General features: G+C 41.9%; 1 protein-coding gene across 1 annotated transcript in view; it reads left to right on the top strand.

The window, feature by feature from the left end:
- The window catches only part of fstl5 (follistatin-like 5), a 191333-nt gene that overhangs the window by 120929 nt on the left and 58384 nt on the right, over positions 1–12020 (top strand). Inside the window, exons 7-8 of the mRNA XM_034092166.2 lie at positions 199–365; positions 7765–7885. Of these exons, the coding sequence (XP_033948057.1) occupies positions 199–365; positions 7765–7885 (288 nt within the window). The remainder of the gene's footprint in view (positions 1–198; positions 366–7764; positions 7886–12020) is intronic.

Here is a 12020-nt window from a genome sequence, read left to right as displayed (position 1 = left end):
AGGAGGAACATGCAACTGATTGCATTGTAAAGCTTCTCAGTGGGTTTATTTCTATGAATTATGAGCTGTTTCAAGCAACAGAGCACAGCTTATTACTAAGTCGTGTTAAAATTTGTACAGTTTCACTTTCACTTTTCCCAGAGTCCGTGTCCTTAAGCCGAACCGTCTGACATTGTGTTTTGTTTCTCCTCTCAACAGATGTGTACCTGCTCACCCTGCCCGATGACCAGAAAGTGAGCGTCACCACAGTAACCGTCGGCCAGAGCGCCGTGTTGACGTGTGCCATCGCAGGAGAGCGCAGGCCTCCCATACTGTGGAAGAGAAACCATCAATATCTGACCTCCCTGAACCTGGCAGACATCAATGTAAGAGCCGGCATCGGGCCCCCTGATTGTATCGTTTATAGATAGATCCACGGGTAGATAAGTGAATGTGTAGGATGCACGGATACATTCTATATGAAGGCACATCATGGGATTCAAAGTGGAATGGTTCGAACAAATACAGTGTTATTATTGTGTGTTCATGTTGGGACGCATCATTAACTCTTAACGACGGAGCGAGAGCTGAACAGTTCACATTATATCTCCCTATATTTCTCTCCCAGCATATGTATTCTTTATTCCTTTGGCAGTGGCTCAGATTGTCACCACTTTTTATTTGACTGTTGGCGCCGGGCTTGTGTATTGTGGGTCTGACGGTAATCCAGGATGTCAGTTTGTGTTCTTGGGGTTTAGAGACGGCTCGGAGGGACAGGGATTTCAAGAAATGAAAGCAGATGAAAGGGGGGGGGGGGGGTTCAGCCCTAGAGGAGGGACCTACTTCTACAACTCTGTGAACGACGATGTGTGTCTTTCTCTGCTTTAATCTGCATGCACAGCCCCGTGTGTCACTTCCATCCACATCAAACGGAGCAGGGGCACTTAACGTGGAGAGGTGCAGCGAAGGCAGACCTCTCCGTCCCCTCACCCCTTTATGCTCTCTGTGTGTCACTGCTGACCAAGATGAGTGTGATACTGCTCTGCATAATTAAGTCAACACTGTCGCAGTAGATAAAGGGAGACCCAGTGAAGCCACTAATGTAACATTAAATGTTGATGACCCTTCAAATGAGTAAGAGGCGCCCAGCTGTCGCCAGTCATCCTTGGCACCATCAACGGGCTCTAAACCAGTGCCTCTGGTTGATGGTGATTCCCTTAAAGGGCGGCGTCCAAGCCATTGAGTCATTTCTGGTAGCTTTCCTACCATTTTTCAGTCATTTATTTATATAATATATTTTGACTGCTTCCAAGTAGTCGGAAAAGATGAATACAAGTGCTGGGTGTGAGAAAAAAAAAAAAAAAAAGTCTGATTATTTTCTGAAGACGCTCTGAATATCTTATGGAGGATTTCTCGGAGGAAAAGACGGATGTGAGGTCTTGTAAGGTCAACACACGCTTTGATCTATCTTTCTATTCCACTCCTCGAAAACTGTTTGACGGGTTTTTTGTTGTTGCAGATTCGATACATCGAGCTTGTGTTTCATCTCTTGATTTTGCCTGAAAACACAAAGCGGAGTTCAGGGGTGGTCTCTGTCTGCTTCACACAGTCATCAGTTTCACGGTGTCTAACATCAAATCTTGCTCGGGTGTGTTTTAATTCAAATGTCAGCTCAAGGATGAAAGCTTCTGCCGACACATGCTGTTCAGAACATCTATTGTAGCTAAAGACACTTTGTGTTAAGTTCCTTTATGGAGGCATGTGGCGCCTTGGATAGAGCCTTGGTGCTGGGATCAGGAGGTCACAGGTTCAAACCCCGTTGTGTCCCTGGGCAAGACACTTCACCCCAAATTGCTCCTGTGAGGATTGGATAAAAGCGTCTAACAAGTGACATGTACTGTAATGTATACTTGGACTCGTGAAAGCATATAGAACCATTCATCCTTTTGTATTAACACTTTCTCTGTGGAGTCATACAGACTTACTTTGCTCTCCTTTTATTTAGAGGAAATAAAACATGCTGTGTTGGTATCAAAGCTGGGCCTTTTGTGGTTTGGAACAACCGGGAGAAAACATCCACATTTGATTTCTTTCCACTGAACCCATAGCACAAGTTATACATCAAAGATGGAGACAGAGCAGAGAGAAGGATGCAACTAACTTTGCATTTTAATTAACCCCGAACCACTTTAGTACCCTCAGGATCCGCATATGGATTCGATGTTGTTGCATAACATTACCATCCCTCTCTCTGCGGTGCAAGAGGGCATGCTGGGTACATGCCAGTGCATTTTCATGGAGTGAGGCTGTGTTAAACTACTACAGGGACTAATCCATCTCCTCAATCTGAGAGAACGTGCTGCACTTTGACCCTGGAGGTCTGCCATTGTCAGATTACATTTATTGTTGTTGGTGTCTAGCAAAGCCTGAGTTTACAACCTCTGCTCGGGCACAGATTACCTCCAGAACCCCACACGGCACCAGCATGATTCAGCATAGGTCTCCTGTGGCTCGTCAGGAAGCTGTGTGCAAGCCACGCAGCACAGAGAGAAATTACCAACGGAGCATTCGCTGCACGCAGACTTAATCCAGATGTATTTTTGGCTCTCAGACTTCCAGTCAATCATTGTCATCCCTTCCAGAGAGGAGAGTGGTTCGCCCGCACCTGGCATCCACAGACTAATTCTCAATTGCCTCGCAGACACTTTCTGTATAATTGCAGGCTGTTAATATTTGTGAGCATCCACTGCCAGCCTTAATTAGAGTAATATTCCTGTGAGTACACATGGGAGCTGTATGCAGCCTGATCTTGATAGACCTTCCTATTTTAAAAACGTGGTTATTTTTGCCGTGGACATCCAGACTTAGTGATGCGCACATTAATCCCAGTGGTGCGCTTGTTTCCTGGAGTTCAAGAGAGCCTCTCGAAATTTTGACAAAGCAGCTTACCGTATTTCCGTGAAGTTGCTGTTGCATCGTCATCCAAGTCTGTCAGTATTTCAATCCTCCCTGAGTGGCCAAAGAGAGAGAGAGAGTGTGTATGTGTGTGTGTTTTGTTTTAAGCGGCTACTTTTTGTCATCATTTTCACTAGTCAGTCAACTTGTTGTGCCTTTATTGATTTATTTTTTTCTTATGAAGGACCAACATCGTGGACACTGTCCTAAAAATGGCAATATTAAAAGTTAGAGCATTTATTTAAAAAACTATTCCCTCAACAGGCATACATATAAACACGGCTTAATCTTTATTTCTCCTTTCTTATCTTATCCTTTGGAATATTTGTTTTTATCTGCAATTATGTTTCAGTGAACGTAACATTATCTTTAAATTGCGTGGATATACATGATAATAGTACAGTAGTAGTAGCATCATTTTATTAATTTCCGCATACGGTATGGTCTTGATAAATGCCATCGTGTTTTATACTCAAAGTCGTTCTTTGCCATTTCTAGAGGGTTTTGTTGTGAATAAAGCTGTGAAAACGAGACATTATAATATGGTCGATAACACATTGTCCTCTTTTATTATATCTACAACTTCAATCAAGAGGTTGTATTGTGTTAGTCCTTGTTGAATTAATCATGTTGATCAGGAGCTAAGAACCAAACTCGTGGATTATTATGTACTACTTATATTCTGTACTATCCTGACAATAGATCTACGTTCAGCTTTGTCTCGAACATCATGCAATTGTGCAACAACAGCAACACCGCTGTGACCTTTCTGCTTTAAAATCTATATTTCTTCAGCTTTTAATGAACTATCCTTCCTAATGTTTGACCTCTGTTTTACTCCCCAACAGATCCCGTCCCAGGTAGGGTGTATTTGGTTTTTCTTCACAGCCGACTGACATCGCTTCACTCTTTAATTCATTTTCCATTCACAAAGAACACACCCGATGCATGACGCTGTTATCAGAAAGGCACACGCTGAGTACATCACATCAATTGAACATCTCATGTTTCCACAGTGGCTGCATACTGTTCATCCAACACATGCTAAACCGAACGGAGGAAGGACGAGGCCTGCTTAATATATGTGCATTTTAGTTATGGTCAACACATCTTGTGGAAAACACCAATCAGATCTCTGTGGCACGCAACATATTCAATCTCCTTCACGACTGACATGTTCCAATGATACCAAATCATTTCCTAAACCGCTTGGCAAACAGTGGAGGAACATGTAACCCAGTGCAATAGTGTGGCTCGTTCATGTACACAGCATCGTGTTGGTGATGCTCACAGCATGCATATATCCATAATACTGTGAGCAATACGTAAACACTGTGAACACGTTCTGGTGGGACTGTTACATTGGTAAGTAGTCTGTGTGGGTGACAGTGGGGGCTGTGAATGATTCAGGCAGAGTAATGGGACACATCATTTCCTGACAAAACATGCGGCTGAATCTTTAAATGCAATTTCTTTAAAGCTGTGAGCACCACACATTGCATTCCTCCATTAGAATGTGTTGCATGCGAAATGCTGAGTGCGGTTGAATACCAGAAACCAGGGAGAGAAAATGACTTTTGTCGTTTGTGTCAACCTGACTTATAATGTCAAACCCCTCTGTCATGCTTTGTTACCTCGGTATACTTCATTTTTAAGGAAACATGTTTCTCTCACTGCGAAGGGTATTTTCACTCCACTTCTGTCACAAAGTTTAAAAGGGCCGTTCTACAGAGGCTATGTTCTGAAATGCCTCGTCACTGTAGCTGCACTCTGAGGTGGCTCTTTAGTGTCCTTTCAGTTGACCCGGCACCGACAGCTTTATTAATTATAGTTTCTTGAGGGCTATAGCTATTTGTAAATCCACCTCTACCCGCCCTTGTCTCCCTTCCCTCTGAGTTTCTGCTACACCGGCCTGCTCCCTCTGCAGAGTGCTGCTGATATAGCTAAAGCACGGGTGGTGAGGTGAGGTGGAGGAATCATGTCGACAGCCCCCGCCGTGGCTCGTTCCACCCTCCGACTTTCATTTCTACCCCCATTCATTTTTCATTTAAGAAGGTGACACAATATGCTCTCAGCCCAAGGGGCCAGAAACGCACCATCGATTTCCCCTCATATTGTGAAGCTCTGATGCTTCACTCAGCTCGAGCCGTTACCGAGCTCTCAGGTTAGAGCACACCGGGACGAACTGATAGACACAGCATGTTCCTGTCAACACGACGGAGGGCTCCGCACCTGTCGACAGATATTTAAAAACAAGCTGAATGAAAAGATGTAAACAGAAAGCAAAGATGTGATCAAAGTGTTCAACGGCCTTTAATGAGAACATTCAGTTTTTCTTTGATGAGCTCTCCTGACTTAGGACTGGTAATTAGGCCTGAGTCTTTTTAATATAAGAAAGCTGTTTTCACTTATAAGCAACGTGGAGCACAGGGCGGACACTCTGTCATGCTTCAGAGCAAAGGGTCGCCACATTAAGGAATGATTTCCTATGCATGGCAGTGATCAGGAATGGACACGTTTTTGCACTTGGCCTTCATCGTGTTAGTGGGCATTGACGAAGACTAATGAAGGCAGAGTGCTGGAGCGAGATCACTCCTGGATATCTGCCGTGCATTTAAAAGTGGGGACAACCTATAGTTGTGAGCACAGGCGCAGTTATTGTTGTGTCCATGGAGATTTATAATATAATCACTTGATATACTAAGGAAGGTACGCACTGTATTTGAAATGCAGGGACACTCTGTATCTGAATATTGCTTTATCTGCTCTGAGTATTAAGTGTGCTGTAACATTGAATTGTGATAACCATACCGAGGCCAATGTAAGAGTAAAACAACATTTTAGAAAAAGGAAAATAATATACATTTCTTAAAGGTGGGATAGGTAAGTTTGAGAAACCGGCTCGAGATCGCTAGAATTTGAAAATACACAACCGGAAAATCTGCCACTTCCTTACAGAGCCCCTCCTCCAACACACACGAACGCGCACATGACCAATGAGGGCACGAGATAAGTTTGTGCCCCGATGGAAGGCTGACAGGCAGGTAGGCCGTCCAATCCGTTTAGCCGGGCCTGAAACTTACCTACCCCACCTTTAAGTGCTTTGACAAAAAATCCATAAAAAAATGTCATCTGTAGAAGCCGTAATACTGTAAAAAGTACATCCAATCCGTTTAGCCGGGCCGGCTAAAATAACTGGATGGCCTACCTGCCTGTCAGCCTTCCATCGGGGCACAAACTGATCTCGTACCCTCATTGGTCATGTGCGCGTTCGTGTGTGTTGTAGGAGGGGCTCTGTAAGGAAGTGGCAGATTTTCTCCGGTTGTGTATTTTCAAATTCGAGCGATCTTGAGCCGGTTTCTCAAACGTACCTACCCCACCTTTAAGTGTTTTACTCTTAACTAAGCTAGTATGTATACAAGTTGAGTAACCTTTCTCAGTTACTCAAGAGTGAAAGCATACATTGATCACACATAAGGCAGGGATAGCTATGTTCCTATGAAATTGCCCTATTTTTGCAACAACTCCTGTAGAAACTTACCAGAAATCTATTAGAATTATATTATAAAACAATATAATACATCCATCTATAAATAGGGATACAATTAAAGCAATTGGGCTTAAAGGAAAATAAAATGAAGCCTCTCTCAAGTGTGGAAGAGAAGTCTACATACAAAAAATGCATGGAAAGTGAAAACAAATTAATACTACCCTACACTGAAAACGAAGTCCATCCAAAGGTTTGAAGTATCTTATTGTACATTGCTTAGAACTAAAACTAAATTGTCATCACGACCAATGCTGTGTTCTTTAGTTATCTCAAAAGGTGTATTCCCCACATTCTCTGTATTAGAGCCATGTAGGACGCTGCTTTCAGCCCACTCGTTTTAAGTTAGAAGGTGAAACATATTATGTTATTCTAAAGTTTCTCGGTAGAAGTAAGCATTTCACATGTGTACTTCTTATACAACAGAATAGGAGGACTCGTTATCTGAAACAATCAACACCTTCTTGATGACTTCCCATGAGAATAACATCAAGATAACACTATAACATGTCCAAAAGTAATTACCGGTACAATGATTTGCCAGGATGGTTTTTACTGCAGTGCGATCCTAAAAAGTTGGCGCACATTCGCTCTCTGTCAGACGGATTCCTCTCACCAGCACTCATTAGCGTCAGGAGCTTCCTTCTGAGCTACACCCGCAGAACGTATTCACCTTCTCCTTTGTGTTAACTCACTTCACCATCACAGCATGAATGAAGCTTGTATTTAGCTTGTCTCTGCACACGTTCACATCATGGACATCGTAGGTTTTGGTGTAATACCATCTTTTGATTTGCTTTAAAAAGGCCACATGAGAACCAAAGTTTTGTGTATTTGTGACACATGTTAATGAAAATGGGGACAGTGACATGATACGATACACGATGGCACTATCTGGCCCTGTTTTCTATAAGCAGCTGACCTTGTGTAACTTCCATGCTAATCAATTATAACCTCGGTCCCTCCATTAGATCAGTGTCCTCTGATAGTAAACAATCACACATTTCAGAAAAGAATTTTGTGACTTCAACGGTTCTCATTTGTCTTACATGGCACCAAATAGCGTTAGCGTATGACTTTGATTGATGAACATTATTCCACAACGTGCCGTGTTGGACTATTGTAATGTTTTTCATTGTCTTTGCTATGAAACATGTTTACCTTCTCATCTGCACACCGTTCATTTCCAGATGTCCATGCCTTCTAACCTCACTGCTGCACTGTGAAGACCACTAAAACGATCTGTAAGTCATTAAGACGTTTCTCTTTCTCTCTCTTGGTAGGACTTTGGGGACGATGGATCACTGTACTTCACCAAGGCGACCACGACCCACATCGGGAACTATACCTGTCATGCTGATGGCTACGAGCAACTCTTTCAGATCCACACGCTTCAAGTGAATGGTAAGATGCTGCTTCAACTATAAAATACACCTTTTTTTGTTTATAACGAAGTCCACTGCAGTAGGTGCATGACCCTTCGTTACAAGTCTATCTCATCCTTTTCCCTTTTCCTGTCTGCTGTTACAAATCAGCGCTTTCAAGCATTTGTGCTACTCCTGCTTTCATGTGGGTAAAAACTCAGAAACAATGTGCAAAGATAGCATCTGTTATCCGTTTACAAAGATTGAGACCTTAAAAAGCCGATTAAATAGTGCACAAAGCAGAAGCCTCATTGTTCTATCATATGGACATCGAATGCACACAACAGCCATCGGCCTGGAACAACAACTCGCATTAGTGTTCCTGCTAAAAATCCATTCTTATCTGACTTACAAACATGAACCCAACGTGTCTCTAATCCCTCCGGAGCAACACTACGAGCTGCTGTCACTCAAACCAGAGACTGACACTCCCCTTCAGGGTGAACACTAGGGATTCTGATAATTCCCTAAAGACCTTTTCTTCCACTAATCAATAAATACTATCAAAAACACATTGGTATTAATGTGCATTTGATCAATGTATGGATCTGACAGCCATTATATACTGACAGATGGAAATGGATATTTGGATTCTCATTATGACCTTCCCTCTTTAAATGAACCACTGACAGCACCTTCTGTGTTTAACCCCTTTTACCTTCTGCGCGACAATACTTTGATTCACTATATCTTTTTAAACCTCTATACATATTAATTAAAGCCCGAAAGATTCTTGAAAACAAAAAAGAAAATGTCAACCATTGGCTTATTTTAGCTTTGAATTGTCATCCCATAGAAACCTATGATCTTATGTATACTTTATATTGTGTCATTCCAGTCTTCACAGCACCTCAAAGTGCTTTTATAAATACATTCAGCATGCACACACATCCATACAGAGGTTGGGGCTGACATACTGCTCAGGGAGACGTACATTCACAATGTAAGCAATTTGGGTTTAACCATCTTGCCCAAGGTACATTTACATATTGTATGTGGGGGCTGGGAATCAAACCATTGACCTTCCGATTATTGGATGACTATCTCACAGCCAGAGCCACCCGGAAAGACAAGTCATTATTCTAGCGCTGTCTCACTGCCTTGTTCTTTGCAATCTAACCTTTACAGACCAGAAACTGCAGCACTGATCTTACATGTTTATTGTCTAGTCGTCCGTGCTTCACATTTATTCGTCACCCACATCGGACTAGGGCTGCACGATTTGGGAAATAATCTAATTGCGATTTGACAGATATTGCGATTGCGATTTAGATTTGCGATATTTGTTTTTAAGCGACCCGACGGAAGTTTATTGTAAAATGCGGCCATATCTCCGACTAGGAAGGTCGCATCAACGTGCTCCCGTCTCTAGCACCCCCGCAGCCCGAGCTACGAGTGAAAGAACTAAAGTTACATGAAACTTCCGTTGGGTTGCTTTAAAGTCAAGCTTCAGTTTCAGATTCACCCTGTAATAGAAACATGTGATGGAGCCTCACTAACCTGACTCAGATGGTTTGTTTCACCAAACCATCTAAAACTCCATTGGAAGCCATTTGGAAAGGGCAGGCACTTTCAAAGATACTTGGCAGGTGATTGGATCAATCTGTCAATCACCTTCTATCATGGGCCACTTCTGATTGGTTAACAATGGCTGGCACATGTGGAGCACAGCACTTCTGATTGGTTAACAATGGCTGGTACATGTGGAGCACATCACTTCTGATTGGTGTGGATGACTGACACACAAGAATAATAAAATGTGGGATTTTTGAAATCGCAGGCTTTGCGATTTGATAATTGCATCATTTCAAATTTCGATTTGAAATCGATTAATCATTCAGCCCTACATTGGACCCATATTTTCACATCTGTTTGACGGAAGGGCTGTACTTTAAGTCAGGCTCGTTGCCAGGGGTGTCCAAATGCGACCCGCGGACCATTTTGAATCGGCCCTCAGCAAATTCAAAAAGTATAATGGAATACGGCCCACAAATTAAACTTGTGCTTTTCTTATATTGGACTTCTTAAATATAAATGTACAAATATTACACGGTAGTATTCATGCGTTAATAAGACCGCTTTTCAAATAATGCAGTCAATTAAAGTTGGAAACATTTTCTAACATATCCTAGTTGATAAGAAAAAAGCCCAATGACTTATTTACATAACACGCCCTTCCTATTTCTCCTTATTATAATCAATCTGAGGCTTCTGTTTTAAGGGATGAGCTGCCAACACTCACAAGCATCCTTGACCTACATTTGATTAATTTTAATTTATGAGGTTATATACCTGTAGTGAGTGGCCCAGCCCTTCGTATATATTTCTGTATGTGGCCCTCTGTGAAAAAACGTTGGACGCCCCTGGTCGATGCCCATTATCTGTGGAGAGTTTCATATTCCCCTTTCTTCTGATGAGTTGGTCTTCAGTATAATGAACCAGTAATGTAGAGCGCACAAAGAGGGCAAAGGCGAAAGAGCCCGATTCTGGTCCTAATGAGTCGGATGTGAAGAAACTACAATGTGTCGATGTGGAAACCTCTACATCCTCATTACAATTGACAGACAGTCAGTTCATTAACATTCTTCATAAGGATTACTCCAAGGTTAATTGCAAGGATCTACTGGTCAAATTATACCGAGTATTGTGTTTCAGAAAACAGAGTGACTCTCTTGAGACCCCGTGACTTTTGGTGGTAATTGACACTGAAACTTCCAGCTGACCTTTAAGGCAGTCTATGAATTTCACATTTGTAGTCTGGCTAAAGTCTCCAAGGAGCATCCTATCACCCTGCCATGACTGCAGAGCATTTCTAAAAACTCAATTTAAGAAGCAGCTGAAAGACTAATTGTGAAAAATCGGAGAGTGCCGTCCATCCCTCGGAGCCCGCATGAAAACAACAGGATATACAGTACGTTGAGTTGTATTCAGAAGAGAGGATGAACATGAGACTGGATGTTCTTTAGAATAAACTTCCTATCAGCAGGAAGAGAGATGTCTGTGCTGTGAGCTTCTGAAGTGCGAGGATCATCCTGCATTTCCAAGCTGTAATCCCTACTTTTGCCACTGACACATGCTGACTCATCGCTACGTCCCTGTGGATCTTACACACGTGTGCTGTCCATGTGAGCCTCTATAGCAGGGGTGTCAAACTCAATTTCATCGCGGGCCACATCAGCATTATGGTTGCACTCAAAGGGCCGGTTGTAACTTTAAGACTATATATAAATATATCATATATATAAAATAATGTATTATATTACATCATTGCCTCTGCATTGGATTATCATCGGATAGGGTAATAACTTCATAATTAACTACGTCTGAAAGCAGAAGTCTAGGGCAAATAATTGCAAGTCTTTTCAGTGCGTATGTCCCAAAATTATTTAAAAAGAAAAACCAAATTCTGGAGAAAAAAGAAATAGAAGTGACATTTTGAAATAAAAATCTAATTCTGAGAAAAAGGAATTCTATGAAAAAATGCATATTTTGAAGAAAAAAAGGCAAATTCTGAGAAAAAAGTCATATTTGAGATGCATTGTGGGACATGTAGTTTATGGGCAACGTGCTTCTGTAGCATGTAACCGTATAATAAACATATTATATTCTTTGTAAGCTCTTGTGGGGCCACATAAAATAAAGTCGCGGGCCGAATGTGGCCCCCGGGCCTTGAGTTTGACACCCCTGCTCTATAGTATCTTCTACCTCATGCTGATGAAAACACTCACGCTTTATTCGTTACACACTATCTTTGTAATTGAGTTTTTATTAGTTATTATCTTCTGCTTCTATGATGTACTGCCCTTTCTTTGTTGCGGTGACCCCACTTAAGCAACAGTGATCAATAAAGTTGCATCTAATCTGTCTAAGTCTGTCCACTCCGCCGGCCACTTTAGCAGAAAATAAAGTGTTGTTTGAGGTAAATTAATGAAAGTCTCTGTTCAATCTTCAAATACACCAACATGTTCTGCTGCATGTCGTGTTCTACTTTAGGGAGCTGCATCCATTTTGAAAGCATACTTTGAAATGTAAGTGTTTGTGATAGGTAAAACGTAACAATATGGGTCCTAATGTTGCGTTTACTTTGGCATGGCAGCATCATCTTTCAAGCTCAG

The sequence above is a fragment of the Pseudochaenichthys georgianus genome, chromosome 10 (genome assembly GCF_902827115.2).
Source record: "Pseudochaenichthys georgianus chromosome 10, fPseGeo1.2, whole genome shotgun sequence".
Classification (NCBI taxonomy): domain Eukaryota; kingdom Metazoa; phylum Chordata; class Actinopteri; order Perciformes; family Channichthyidae; genus Pseudochaenichthys; species Pseudochaenichthys georgianus.
This window is presented reverse-complemented; position numbering and strand designations above follow the sequence as displayed.